We start from the raw sequence: 15,934 nt of genomic DNA, 5'->3' as shown, positions 1-15,934 counted from the left end.
CCACAGTACGTTGTCAGTAAACAGAATAGTCCTGAATCTTGTCTGTTACTTGTGTCCTTCTGTACCAACAATTAAACTTACCGATTGATGGTTACCACGCTGGGTATGACTGCAAATAGTAGTGTCGGCGGGTCGCTGACTTTTCCTCTCCTATGGCTGAACGGTGGACCCTATTGCTTTCCTGGAAAACTCCTGCTCGTCTCAGCCTTTGGAGGGCGAGTAACCCGCAACTCTGACTGATGAGGTCACAGAGCTCCCAGTGACGAGCTCCGTTGGTATCATTAGGTGTGTTTCCATTAGGGTAAAATCTGTACGCTCTGAAAGTTTCAGGCCACGCCGCCTCTCAAATGGATAGCAAAGCACATGCTTTAGGGCAGATTTTCACGCCATTTTGAGTTGTGTCTAAATGGGTTGTTTTGCAAACTCCCTTTTTTGTCTTTTTTTGTTAAGAAATGTGATACAGAACATCAGTGGACCAAGTTGGAAAAATGTACATTTTCTGATCTCCATACAGTTTTTCTGTAGCTGGCCCTCAAAGTTTGCCCAAATGCTATTGTCTCCTTATAGTATCTCCATAGCAGCCATAGTCCTAATGAGAGATGCACATCATATATGCTGTAGCTATGGCTTTTATGTCCATAGGATCCAGTACAAAGCCATTCATTCTGACATTTTTGCTGTGAATCTGAGCCACTGTAATCCTGTGTGTGTCAAAGTATAAGTCCAGCCCCTGTAAGAAGGTGTGTGTGACTGGATGGATGGTGGTGCTGCCAGATGACCCAGCCAGGCCCAACATCTTCCAGCTCAATGATCCAGACAAAGGTCAGCTTCTCACCACCAACGGAGCTCCTGCTGCTTTCTTTGTTCCTCATTTAAATTCAGATAATCACACAAAGCCATTTGTTTCACTTCACAGGCAATGTTTACAAGTTCCAGACAGGATCCAGGTTTTCAGCCATCATCTGGCACAAAAATCTGGAAGAGGCTTGTAGGTGCAGTAGACCTAAGGTATGTTCAGCACACACTCTAATCTGTTTGGGCCAGGAGTCAGACAAGAATCTTCAGTGTACATCTTTGAAGCTTTGGTTAGGTGCTCAACATTATTTCAGTGTGCGGGTACTTACCCTCTGCAATGACAACAAAGCTGAATTTAAAGGTTCTCTGTGTAACTTTCAGAAAATGCTTGTTATTAGTGACACCGGTGGCTGTTAGTGAACAGCAGTCATCAGCCAATGCCACAAAGCAACTGACGGCAGGTTGATGCCACCCATAGCCGGCTGGCCAAAACTTAGCTTAGATTACGGAAAGCTAGTGTTAGCAAGCAAGCAAGCTAAGGTTATCCAGCTAGCTTTAACTTTGCTACGTTGCATTGATCTGGCGTTTATTGCTTCATAGCGTCAGCTGATGATGTAATTTGCAGAAGGCAAGCCAGCAGTGTGGAGTAACTAGTTACATATAACGGCGTTATGTAATTTAATAACAAAATAAACAGTTACATGACTATACTGGAGAATACTGGGTAATTAAATAACAGTTACGTTATGAAGCAATAAACGCCAGATCAATGCAACGTAGCTAAGTTACAGCTAGCTGGCTAACCTTAGCTTGCCTTCTTGCCAACACTTGTCCATTTATTTCTACAAAATTCACCAGAATCTAATATTTAAGGGATTTATCAACATTTTCTCCCAGGGAAGCATACCTGTGGATCCCGCTTGTCAATTATGTTGATCCTGGCATATATCTTGGCTTAGGGGCCTCCCAGGGAAAGAAGTTCAGGCTTAGGATTTTTTTCTACCATCACCATTACTCCGGCGACTCCTGCCTGCCAGGACACCCGCCAATCATCGGTCCATCTGCTTTTGCAAGAACAGAAACACAGCATTTGTGGGCTATGCTATCGTGGGTGTCAGTCCTTTGTTGACGTTAGCGGCCTCTAAGCTTTCTGAGCTTGTTAACTAATGTTGCACACTGCTGGCTGTAGGTGAGCTCAAGAGAGGTGAGGGACTCAGGAGCGCAAAAAACATCACATCTTTTGGATTTTCCTGGAACATTCCTTTCAAGTCCTTCACATAGAAGTCAGCCCATAAGCTGTTATAGACAACCGAGGACATCATGGAAGGTCTCATTGTTTAAGTCATGTTACAACCTTGCCCATTAGCAATAAAAAACGATTAATACATGTAAAAAGTTACACACAGAAGATTTGATCTAAACCAAAAGGAAACATAATCGCATGTTTTTTTAGATCTTGCAATTTTCAGTCACTCTGCACATGAAACCTTCATACTTTTTACTCTACTATTCTCCGTTGTTCTTAAAAAGTTTTCCGTCCACACGGCCTCGGCTCACGAAATATCTGCGTCCACACAAAACCTGTGAAACCGATTCAAAGCGCTGTAGTTCACATGCCAGGCCTGTATGTGACGCTGTAACTCTGCCACAGAAATACACCAACACTGGATAAGAAGAGACAGGGAGACACTGTTTACAAACACCAGTGACTTTCTCGCTAAATATGGAAACTTTCCAAATCCTCTTTCCGACTTTTTTTCAAAAGCTACTAGAGACAAATGTAGCGATTGTTTCTGTGGTAATTGGAGACTTTTGTGGTGTGTTTTGAGACTCTGATGTGAAAGCAAGTATCACGTTTTCAGATTTTCTCAGCAACTTTATTTATAAAGAATCGACTAGTGACCAATTTAGCGACTTACTCAGAGACAATAACACGGCTATGCCATGGGTTCACCATTATCCCCTAGCGTGGCAAATCTATACATGGAGGAGGTAGAGGACAAGGCTTTGAACTCCTCCAAAGGAATAACACAGAGCCATTGGTTCAGATATGGGGACGACACATAGGTTAAAATCAAATCCAAAGAGGTGCAAACTTTTGCCGAACATATAAACTCAGTGGACAGAAACATTAAGGTCACCAGAGAAGAAGTCAACGACAACAGTTTGCCTTTCTTAGACTGTAACGTCCATATGGAGAATAACATTGGGGTATACAGAAAACCCACTCACACGGATCAATATCTACTGTTTGACTCCCACCAACACAAGCTTGAAGTTATCAGAATCCTGCAACACAGAGCTGATAACATACCCACCAGGGGTCCGTTTCACAAAGCAGGTTCAAAAAACTCTGAGTCTAACCCTGAACTCTGAGTTGATCTACTCTGAGATAGGAAACTCTGAGTTTTCAGTTCCAGAACAGCAGATTTGCGTTAGGTTGATCAACTCATATTCTGTCACCTTAGCTGTGCTGGTTTCTACTATTCTGTTGTATTAACTGCCTTAACATATACGTTATATTCACATTACTATAAATATTATAGTTACTGTTAGGCTTTGCTTGCATCTCTGGAAGTGTGTCTGTCTGTCTCTCTCTGTCCATCTGTGTGTCTTTTCTCTCTTTCTCTCTCCTTTTCTTCCTCCCCAACCGGTCAAGACAGATGGCCGTCCTCCACAGAGCTGGGTCTGTCTGACGTTCCTGCCTGTTATAGGGAAGGTTTTCGTTGCCACTGTACTCTACAGAGGAATTGTTGGGTCTATGTAAATCATAAATAAGTCATTGAGTGTGGTCTTTACCTACTCTGTAAAGTGTCCTGAGATAACTTTTGTTATGATTTGACACTATAAATAAAATTGAATTGAATTGAATTGAACTCAGAGTAGTTTGACCTGGAGTTAAGCGCGTGCACCACAACTAAAAAAAGACAGCATCCATGGAGCCCTGATTCGACGAGTCATCATGGCATCATGGAATTGGAAATATTAATACGCTCATACGGTGAGTTTGAGCAGGTTTACACCGCTGCAGCAGCAAAAGAGAGGGAGACGGTGCGGGAGAACATTGCTGCTCGGGTTAGTGCATAAGTTTAAATGTAGTCCTGTTGCAATCACAGTAATTTCACAGGGGAAACTGCTTGAGTGGGAGCCTATTAGTTTATTTCATTTAAGTGCAACCCCGCGGGGGAGAAGCGCACTTGGCAGCAGCTTAAGATGAAAAATAAAAACATTGTTCAAACAGGTAAAACATCGGCACAATCTCATGGTGACGCATGTTTTACATTGTAAAGTAAATATTACCGTAAGTGGCTCTTTTATGTGTTGTATAAAAAACTCCCATTTGCTAAAAAACGCAGCGCAACACTCAATATCTGCTGTGATATGAAACGGTACCGCTCAAAAAGAAATTGCCTGGAAATGAACGAACATCTATAATCAATAGTTTGATAATCATCTCCCGATGAATATTTTATTCTCTGTGCAGTAATTCTGCACCTTCATCCACGGGATCATTATCAAAAGGACATGCCATGGTAGTGAAATAGTCACCACCTAATATAACTTCTAATGTAGGCCTACTGAATGATTTTTGCAATGATTTTCTGAAAAAACTGACGACAGAAACGCCAAAACTCACCCGCTGACTGAATGAATGAGGAAATCAAACACCGTGTGTGGCTGAAAGAGGGCGGAGACAGAGAGAAACTCAAGGTTTTCTGAGAAAAACCTGGTCCCGACCAGGTTAGTTTCAGAGAGCATGTTACCATGGTAACTGACCAAGAGGTTAAGTTACCTCTCTTTGTGAAACAGGCTAGAGTTACCCCTCTCTCTCTGGTTTGAGTTACCTCCCTTTGTGAAACAGAAAACTCAGACTTTCCCTCATTTCAGGGTTAACAGACTCAGAGTTCTCACTAAACCTGCTTTGTGAAACAGGCCCCAGCTCACAGGCCCAAGGGGAAGAACGCAAGCACCTGAGAGGCACCCTCACAACTTGTGGTTACCCCAGCTGGACCTTTTTGAAAACAGTAGCTGCTTCCAGAAAGAAAACTAAAGTGGTTAAGAAAGAAAAACAAAACAAAACAACATAGTCATCCTGTATGTGGCTGGGGTATCAGAGAAACTCAAGAGGATCTTCATCAAACACTGCATCCCTGTGTATTTCAAACCAAGTAACACTCAAAGAAAATGTGAGTCTATCACCCAGAAAATCAAAACACTCCCTTTACAATCAGACGTGCGTTTTTGCCTGCTGGCCTTGGCTGATGTTTCCAGTTCACCTTATTCTGAAAAATGTGTCGAGAACGCCTCTGTCCATATGCATGGCGAAACTAGGATGCTTTACAACACATAAGATGTTCCTCCATCAGCTCCAGCTGCTCCTCGCTATATTGCAGCTCATATAGGAAGCCAAGAACATCCGATTGGAGCATCAGGTCTTCAAACTCCCCTTCTTCCATATCAGACTGATTACCTTCCGCCATGTTTGTTTACTTTCTACAAAGCGCACACATGGGCGCACAGAGTTTCTGCAGGTTCCCGCCCACCCACCAAGTAAAGTCCCACCCACAGATCTGTGATAGATCTGAAGTGTGAGTGGGTTTCACCCCCTATAGGCCAGTTTAATAAATTAGGAACTAGTGCTTGTAGTTTTAGCAGTGCACTCATAGATACAGCTCTCTCCCATCTCAGGGGAATGATGCAGGACCATTAAAAAATATGACTTGGTTTCTAACCATACAAAGCTTAATGCAAATGGGTGAAGTATCCCTTTAATGTGGACACATGCATCACACCCATTCTCACAATGTGAACACATGCAGCCTGAACCACCTCTGAATGTGTTTTTTTTTTTCAAAGTAAACTTTTGAATCTTAGGCTGATCAAACTCATAATCGAGGAGCTATACAGAAAAACTTGATACAAATCAACACAAAATCTGTGATTATGCAACAAAATCATGAAATAAAATGTGGACTTTTAAACATCAGATCTCTGTCATCTAAAGCTGTATTAGTAAATGATCTCATATCAGATAACCATATTGATTTACTCTGTCTGACTGAAACCTGGCTGTGTCCTGAAGAATATGTTAGCCTAAATGAATCCAATTCAATTCAATTCAATTCAATTATATTTATAGTGTCGAATCATAACAAAAGTTATCTCAGGACACTTTACAGAGTAGGTAAAGACCACACTCAATGACTTATTTATGATTTACATAGACCCAACAATTCCTCTGTAGAGTACGATGGCAACGAAAACCTTCCCTTTAACAGGCAGGAACGTCGGACAGACCCAGCTCTGTGGAGGACGGCCAACTGTCTTGACCGGTTGGGGAGGAAGAAAAGGAGAGAGAAAGAGAGAAAAGACACACAGATGGACAGGGAGAGACAGACAGACACACTTCCAGAGATGGAAGCAAGCAAACAGTAACTATAATAATATCTATAGTAATGTGAATATGACGTATATGTTAAGACAGTTAATACAACAGAATAGTAGAAACAAGCACAGCTAAGGTGAAAGAATATGACAATGATAATAATTATGGTGGCAAACATGATCAATGATGAGTAGTGGCAATAGCAGCTACGATACAGCGAGACATACCACTGGTGGTGTTTTTATGGCTACAAATTTTATAGTTTATAAAACTAGTGATAGTATATATGAGTAACAGTTATAATAGCAGCAGGAAGCGTCATGTAGGACCAACGGCAGCAGGCACCACCACGATCAGCAGAGACCTGCGAGACGACAAAGCACAAACAACTACGGGGAAGAAGCTGAATTACTAACATGCATTGATGAGACATGAATGGTACAGACAGAGAGGAGAGAAGCTCAGAGTATCAGGAAAAGTATTATCCCCCGGTAGACTAGGCCTATAGCAGCATAATTAAGCAGAAGAAAATCTTATCCTAAGTCCTAGCTGTAAGCTTTGTCAAAAAGGAAAGTTTTAAGTTTACTCTTAAATATGGGGACAGTGTCTGCCTCCCGAATAACATTTGGGAGTTTGTTCCACAGGAGAGGAGCTTGGTAGCTGAAGGCTCTGCCTCCATTTCCACTTTTGGAGACTCTAGGAACGACGAGTAGCCCTGCATTCTCAGAGCGCAGAGATCTAGTTGGGTGATACGGTACTATGACCTCTTTAAGATACGACGGAGCCTGACCAATAAGAGCTTGGTACGTAAGGAGAAGGATTTTAAATTCTATTCTAGATTTTACAGGTAGCCAGTGCAGTGAAGCTAATCCACTACTCCCAGTCATATTGATACTCATATTCCTCGAGGCAGTGGCCGAGGGGGAGGTGTTGCAGCTATTTATGACTCAGGCCTATTAATAAACCCTAAACCTAAACTAAATTATAATTCATTTGAAAGTCTTGTTCTTTGTCTTTCACATTCAACCTGGAAAACTGTGCAGCCAATTAAACTTCTTATAGTGTAGCGTGCTCCTGGTCTGTACTCTGAATTTGTATCTGAATTCTCAGAGTTTCTGTCAAATTTAGTCCTTCAATCTGATAAAGTAATCATTGTATGAGATTTTAATATCCATGTGGACGTTGATAATAATAGTCTTAGTATTGCGTTTATCTGTCTATTAGATTCGATTGGTTTTAGTTAGATTGTACATAAACCTACTCACTGTTTTAATCACACCCTTGTTTTGGCTTATGGTGTGGAAATGAATGACTAAATAGTCTTTCCACAGAATCCTATTTTATCAGACCATTATTTAATAACTTTTGAATTCATATTACAGGACTACTGACCTCTGGGTAAAAGTTTCTACACTAGATGTTTATCTGATAGTGCTGTAATTAAATTTAAGGAAGCGATTCCATCTGCATTTAATTTAATGCCTTATCCTAATATTCAAGATTCCTGCACTAACGTATATTTCTCTGAAATTGATCCCCTTGCTGAAAATGTTGCAGGCTCACTACGAACAACACTCGACTCTGTTTCTCCTTTGAAAAAGAAGATAATGAAACAAAGGAAGTTAGCTCTGTGGTATAACTCACAAACCCGTGAATTAAAACAATTATCGCGAAAATTAGAAAGTAAATGGCGCTCTACTAAATTGGAGGAAACTCACTTAGTTTCGCAAGAAAGTCTAAAAACATATAGGAAGGCCCACCGTAATGCCAGAGCAGCCTATCACTCATCTTTAATAGAGGAAAATAAGAACAATCCTAGATTTCTTTTCAGCACTGTAGCCAGGCTGACAGAGAGCCACAGCTCTATTGAGCCATGTATTCCTATAACCCTCAGTAGTAACAACTTCATGACCTTCTTTAATGACAAAATTATAACTATTAGAGACAAAATAAACTCGCTTGGCACCAATTTTTCTTCAAACCCAGGAACCTTAGAAACAACTGTACAACCTGATGTATACTTGAATGGCTTTTGACCTTAACAAATTAACCTCTACTATTTCAGCATCAAAGCCTTCCTACTAGGTTACTTAAAGAAGTGTTACCTTTAGTTAGCACTCCTGTATTAGATATGATTAACGTGTCTTTATCAGCAGGTTATGTACAACAGTCTTTTAAAGTAGCTGTTATTAAACCCCTTCTTAAAAAAGCCCAGTCTTGATCCTGAGGTACTAGTCAACTATAGACCTATATCTAACCTTCTTTTTCTCTCTAAGATCCTTGAGAAATTAGTTGCCTATCAGCTGTGTGACTTTTTACATAATAACGAGATATTTGAGGACTTCCAGTCAGGATTTAGAGCGAATCATAGCACTGAGACAGCACTGTTAAAAATTACTAATGACCTTCTAAAAGCTTCAGACAAAGGACTTGTCTCTGTGCTTGTTTTACTAGATCTTAGTGCGGCCTTCGACACTATTTACCATCGCATCCTGCTACAGAGACTGGAGCATCTAATTGGCATTAAAGGAACCGCACTGAGCTGTTTCAAGTCTTATTTATCAGATAGATATCAGTTTGTACATGTTAATGACAAATCCTCCATGCACACTAAAGTTGGTCACAGAGTACCACAGGGTTCTGTCCTTGGACCGATTCTATTCACCTTATATATGCTTCCCTTAGGAAATATTATAAGGAAGCACTCCATACATTTTCATTGTTATGCTGATGATACACAATTGTATTTGTCGATCAAACCAGAAGAAAGCGATCAGTTAGCTGAACTTCAAATGTGCATTAAGGAAATAAAAAGCTGGATGACGTGCAATTTTCTGATGTTATTTTTGATCAGGATATGTCCTTTGATTCTCACATAAAATTAACGACAAGGACTGCATATTTTCACCTTCGTAATATTGCAAAAATTAGGAACATTGTGTCTCAGAAAGATGCAGAAAAACTAGTCCATGCATTTGTTACTTCTAGTCTGGACTACTGCAACTCCTTATTATCAGGCTGCTCCAATAAGTCTCCAGTTGGTCCAAAATGCTGCAACTCGAGTACTAACTAAAACAAATCGAGGAGAACTTATTTCTCCTGTTTTAGCTTCTTTGCACTGGCTACCTGTAAACTCTAGAATAGAATTTAAAATCCTTCTTCTTACCTACAAAGCTCTTATTGGTCAGGCTCTGTCTTGTCTTAAAGAGCTCATAGTACCGTATTACCCGACTAGGTCACTGCGCTCTGAGAATGCAGGGCTACTTGTCGTTCCTAGAGTCCCCAAAAGTAGAATGGGAGGCAGAGTCTTCAGCTACCAAGCTCCTCTCCTGTGGAACAAACTCCAAAGTGTTATTCGAGAGGCAGACCCTGTCCCCATATTTAAGAGTAAACTTAAAACTTTGCTTTTTGATAATGCTTACAGCTAGGGCTTACAATCCCTTAACAATGTTGTTATTCTTGATGCATGATTTTGTTCTGATTAAATATGCTGCAATAGGCCTAGTCTGCCGGGGGACAATACTTTTCCTGATACTCTGAGCTTCTCTCCTCTCTGTTTGTATCATCAATGCATGTTATTAATTCAACTTCTTCCCCGGAGTTGTTTGTGCTTTGTCGTCTCGCAGGTCTCTGCTGATCGTGGTGGTGCCTGCTGCCGTGGTCCTACATGATGCCTCCTGCTGCTATTATCACTGTTACTCATATAAACTATCATTAGTTTATAAATTATAACATTTGTAGCTATAAAAAACACCATCAGTGGTATGTCTCGCTGTATCGTAGCTGCTATTGCCACTACTCATCATTGATCATGTTTGCCACCATAATTACTATCATTTTTCACCTTAGCTGTGCTTGTTTCCACTTTTCTGCTGTATTAACTGCCATAACATATAAGTCATATTCACATTACTATAGTTATTATTGTAGTTACTGTTATGCTTTGGTTGCTTCCATCTCTGGAAGTCTGTCTGTCTGTCTCTGTCTTTGTGTCTGTCATTGTCTCTCTCTGTCCATCCGTGCGTCTTTTTTATCTTTCTCTCTCCTTTTCTTCCTCCCCAACCGGTCAAGACAGATGGCCGTCCTCCACAGAGCTGGATCTGTCCGACGTTCCTGCCTGTTATAGGGAAGGTTTGCGTTGACACCGTACTCTCCGGAGGAATTGTTGGGTCTATGTAAATCATAAATAAGTCAGTGTGGTCTTTACCTACTCTGTAAAGTGTCCTGAGATAACTTTTGTTATGATTTGACACTATAAATGAAATTGAATTGAATTGAATAATGTGACTCAGTAGCGTGTTTGGCCCCTGCCTGTCTGTATGTACTCCTGACAGCGTCTGGGCTCCTGATGAGTCAGATGGTGTCCTGGGGGATCTCCTCCCAGACCTGGATCACTAAGCTCCTGGAAAGTCAGATCCACGATGCGGAGATACAAAACATCCCATAGATTCTGAATTGGATTTAGCTCAGAGGAATGAGTGGGCCAGTCAATGGCATCAATGCCTTCATCATCCAGAGACTGCCTACATACTGTGGCCACTTGAGGCTGGGCAAAATTTTTTTTTTTCCATAAAAGTTCGGTTTCAAAAATACCCATGTACCTGTGGACTAGGCCTTAGTCAGGAAGAATGAGGAGAGAGCATGTGTCTGTGGCCACCACATTAAAACCATTCCCTTTTGGGGGGTGTCTTCTTTTGTCTCTCCATTGCACCTGTTGTCTCTTTCATCTACACCAAAGCAAGTGAAACTAATTCACAGTCACTTGTGTATCCTCAAAGCAATTTCAGTCAAAAACAACTGGACTGGTTGTTTGTCTAGGAAGACGTTTCACCTCTCATCCAAGAGGCTTCATCAGTTCATGTACGCATTTGACCAGGCTGGGACTGGTCCAACTAACTGGTGTGGAGATCCAGGTATTTAACCTCTCACAAGGCCGATGATGTCACTGACACCCTTTGTGCTCCAAGTGCCCACACCCGTTGTTAGTGTGACAGTCGTTGGTGGGCAGTTGGTTTCGACTTCGTTAGTGCTCTATTGAGTCTGAACGACAGTCGTTGGGGTCACCCGGGCCATGTGTGAACAGTTGTCCTTTGAGGTTAGATTGTTGAATCTCCTGGGAAGGGATGAAAGGGCGGCATTGTAAATTGGAGATAAGTGGTGTCTCAGACCCCCTCCTCTGTTTAGCGATGGTTTCTCCACTTTTACATAGATGGCTTCTTTTACTCCTCTTTCAAACCATCTGTCCTCTCTGTCCAAGATTTGGACATTGCTGTCATCAAAGGAGTGGGCTTTCTCCTTGAGGTGTAAGTGGACAGCCGAGTCCAGGCCTGAGGAGTTAGCTCTCCTGTGTTGGGCCATGCGTTTATGCAGTGGTTGTTTTGTTTCTCCAATGTAAAGATCTTTGCATTCCTCGTTGCATTGGACAGCATAAACCAGGTTGCTTTTGTGGTGGTGTGGTGTTCTGTCCTTCGGATGTACTAGTCTCTGTCTGAGTGTGTTACCGGGTTTGAAATACACAGGGATGCAGTGTTTGTTGAAAATCCTCCTGAGTTTCTCAGATACCCCAGCCACATATGGGATGACTATGTTGTTTCTCCTGTTATCTTTTTCTTTCTCAACCACTTTGGTTTTCTTTCTGGAGGCAGCTGCCGTTTTAACAAAGGTCCAGCTGGGGTAGCCACAAGTTGTGAGGGCGCCTCTCAGGTGCTTGCGTTCTTCCCCTTGAGCTTGTGAGCTAGTGGGTACGTTATCAGCTCTATGCTGCAGTGTTCTGATAACGCCAAGCTTGTGTTCCAAAGGGTGGTGAGAGTCAAAAAGTAGATATTGATCCGTGTGAGTGGGTTTTCTGTATACCCCTATGTGGAGGCTCCTGTCATTCTCCATATGGACGTCACAGTCCAAGAAGGGCAAGCTGTTGTCCTTAACTTCCTCTCTGGTGAACTTGATGTTTCTGTCCACTGAGTTGATATGTTCAGTAAAAGTTTGCACCTCTTTGGATTTGATCTTAACCCATGTGTCGTCCACATATCTGAACCAATGGCTTGGGGTTACTCCTTTAAAGGAGTTCAAAGCCTTGCCCTCTACCTCCTCCATGTACAGATTTGCCACAATAGGGGATGCTGGTGAACCCATGGCACAGCCGTGTTTCTGTCTGTAAAAAATGCCATTAAACTGGAAATATGTGGTATTCAGGCACAAATCCAGAAGTTGGCAAATGTGGTCTGGTTTGAGTCTCAGCCTGGTCAGATGCGTACATGAACTGATGAAGCCTCTTGGATGAGAGGTGAAACGTCTTCCTAGACAAACAACCAGTCCAGTTGTTTTTGACTGAAATTGCTTTGAGGATAACGATGACCTGGACGAATGAGAACATTCACAGGCTTACAGTCACTTGTGATTCCTACATGGACGGATTGATATCCCTGAAGTTTAACTCATTTGGTGTTATACTGTGACCATTAAGTGTTCCCTTCATTTTTTGGGCAGTATCAGTGGGGAATTTTTAGTGTTTTGAACTGCCCCCAGGTGGCCAAAATCAATCTGTCTTGACAGAGTGAGCAGCTTTCCCTGTTTCTTATTTGTGTGCTAAATATCTTTTCTATTATTTCAACAGATACCAGCAAACCTCATGTCATTTGAATGAGAGCAGACCTTACCCAGCTGAACATTAACGTGCCAAACCCATTTTTTTGGGAAGTATAGACTAAATAATGGAAACCAGTGGAATTTGATGGTATCTACTGCAATGGGAGAGTCAAGAAGCATCTGACACTGTAGAAGAAACTCTTTAACACTGGATGTGGATGCATACGCCAGCACACCTGCTTTCTTCTTCACCAGGACTAAATGTAATCAACTCTGGAAAAATCCAGAGAAGACATGGAAGACTTTGCTGAGGCTGTCACCTGTTACTTTCTCTAAGCTTCCTTGTTCACTGTCATTTGTTAAGCTGCTAAAACAAGTGAGCAAGCACATTGTTTTTTGGCCCATGTTGGGTTTCTTTTTGGGTGAAACGATCTGTGGACAACAGTGTTAGTTGACTGATGCTGATCTTGACCAGTGTTATATGTCCTTTTAACATAGAAAGGTGAAACAGACAACCCTGTTGTTTAAGTGGTTAAACTTTTGAAACTGCTATAGCAATGTTTTTCTGCATTTCAGCATCATACCAGAGTATGAGTAGGCAACAACGTCAACGCACATCCCAACTGGTGAACTTGGATCTACATGTGAAGGTCTTGAGTCAAGAGCATGAAAAACATGACCCTGTTTGAAGATCTTATTATTACTATTAAAGAGCAGCACTGCAGAAAAAAAGGACAAAGGATGAGTCTTCATCATCTTTAGCCCTGACATACAGTTGGGCTGATTTTGTTCCAAAAAAAGAGAATTCGTAGTTGTGCAAAAACAATATGGAGCTGTGAAGTTGGCTTGAAGAGCCTGAACTGTTGGTGAATTGAAGAAGCAGCCGCAGGATCAGCTCACTTGGTCACCCCTCACTACCTCAGCTGGTAGTCCTTCTGTAAAAGGTGTTTGCTGATGTACATAACAAGGTTTACAAATAGCAACAATTCATATTTTCTACACAACAAATTAAAAATTTGTCAAACACCGTGGAAATGGTACTGAAAAAGGTGATAATTACAATCAGTAATGCAGAGAACAGCCAGCTGTTGTCTACGCCAGTATGCAAAAACAGCTGGTGGAGTGAATTTAAAGCAATTTACAATGAAGTACCAAGCTTTCAACAATCATGTGTGTAAATACTGTATTTATTTGTAAAAGAGTTTATTTTTTGACAGCTGGCCATCAAAGTGAAATGGTACAATCACTATCTTTAATTCACCACCTACTGCAGGAAGCTGCTCCTCAGAGAGACTGTTGGTGGGAAGACACTCTGGGTCTCGAACTGAAGGATACTGAAATAAGGGAAGACTCCATCAGCATTCGTACTGTGAATTAACCTGCTTCAAAAGCAAAATGTTAGTTTGAATTTCATGGATAATTCTGCTTTATTACAACTTGGATTCATAGACAGAAGAGAAAAGAAGTGGACTTAGCCACCATGACATTGGTTTTAAAGCCTCGAGTTTGGTGTAGTTTTTTTTGGGTGGTGGTGGTGACGCTGTGAAGTAAAGTGCGGAGGAGTGCTAAGCTAAGTGCTTAGTTACCAGCTAACACAACAAAATGAACCGCTAACTCCTTAAAGACACTTTTCGACATTTTTGGTGGGCAAAATGTGAAAACTTGTGTGAAAGTTATAAGTCGAAAACACGGACAACACCCGAAAACAACCAACCTGTCAATCACAAGGTAGCCCTGCATCCCCTGATTTATGTTCTATTTGACTCTAAATGGAACCATAATTTACTAAATGAACATCATGCTGTGTTAAGGAAGACTTAAAACTAGAGACGGAGACCACAAACTCATTAGGAAAATGTTGAATTGAAATTTAGGCTCACTTTCTCATTGACTTCTATACAATCAGACTTCTTCATGGAGCCAGTGGAGTCTTCCCCTGCTGGACATTAGAGACAATGCAGCTTTAAGTACGCCATCATTGGTTTACTTTTACAGCCTGAAGGTTGCCTGTTGCATTGATTTGACTTTATTTTCTTAGACTTGGCCATCATTCCTATCTTTATATCGGTTAAATTACTGACATCTGGGAAGACAGGAAGTTAAAATATCTCGGGATCTTGTTCCATAGTGACGGGTCAGATGATAAAAACATCCAGATTAGACAAACTTGGTAAAATTATTACCCAAACTGTTTGTTACAGACCCACTACCTTCTTCAGCTTTGACCCATCTTACGTACCACAGTTGTGTGCACACAGGTTTCTTATGGAATGAGGGACAATTAACTCACATTTAGTCTCATCTCTGAATCAAGTGTTTTCCAAGTTGCCTGATGTTACCAGGCCAAAGCTATGAAAAAAAAGATCCAAGTTGTGATAAACAAGATTTATCCTGAAAGAGGAGAACTCTGAAAATCTGAAATGAAGTTAAATATTTACTAATAGATGCCATATGTGTCCCTGTTGTAAATCATAGTAACTGTCATTTGTTTATATTATCAGTCACAATGGTGGCAAAAAAATAGAAAAACTGTAAAGCATCCACTGATCAAGTGTAATCACGTTGAATGTCATTAATTTAATGTTCTTTGTGTGGTTTTTCAGACTTCCTTCATGTATTGGTCATTGTCCGTCTGCAGATGAATGCAGTCATAAAGGTTTTCTTAATCTTTAATGCAGAGACACAATAACCCGACATCAAAGAACAAGAGATGGTGAAGGCAGACTGTTGCATTGCCTCACGTCGCTTGTGTCTCACCCAAAAATTGGCACTTGAACACATTTGGAGAATTTTCAGCTGGCAGCCTGTTGGCAAATATGTTCTGCGCCTGCGTTAGAGCAAATAACTCTCATCACCAGCAGGCTGCGGTAGTCTGTATTTATCATTCAAAAAGGGAAACTGAAAGAGTGACAGGACTGATTCAAGATGCTAGTTTGCCAGATAACTGAACTGCCAATCAGGGTGATTTGTCATTGCTGCTGTTGAAGATGATGGATGAATTGGCTGAAAAAAATTGCCGACGAGGGCCAACTAGTGCCAACTGTGTGGGACACACTGCAAAGACTAGCACAGTGCTCGTTGCTAACTGTCAGCTTGGAGTGCCCCTGCCGTTGGAGGACCGCGCTGTTTAATAATAATGCCTGTTTAAGCCCATTTAATACAAGGCAT

General features: G+C 41.3%; 1 protein-coding gene across 1 annotated transcript in view; it reads left to right on the top strand.

The window, feature by feature from the left end:
* Window positions 1-14,734, top strand: part of LOC310958610 (ras-specific guanine nucleotide-releasing factor RalGPS1) — a 279,502-nt gene extending 264,768 nt beyond the window's left edge. Inside the window, exons 18-20 of the mRNA XM_083929621.1 lie at window positions 717-822; window positions 917-1,008; window positions 12,795-14,734. Of these exons, the coding sequence (XP_083785747.1) occupies window positions 717-822; window positions 917-1,008; window positions 12,795-12,824 (228 nt within the window). The 3' untranslated portion in view covers window positions 12,825-14,734. The remainder of the gene's footprint in view (window positions 1-716; window positions 823-916; window positions 1,009-12,794) is intronic.
* Window positions 14,735-15,934: the final 1,200 nt, after the last annotated feature.

This window comes from Echiichthys vipera (assembly GCF_963691815.1).
Source record: "Echiichthys vipera genome assembly, chromosome: 16".
In the NCBI taxonomy this organism is placed as follows: Eukaryota; Metazoa; Chordata; class Actinopteri; order Perciformes; family Trachinidae; genus Echiichthys; species Echiichthys vipera.
This window is presented reverse-complemented; position numbering and strand designations above follow the sequence as displayed.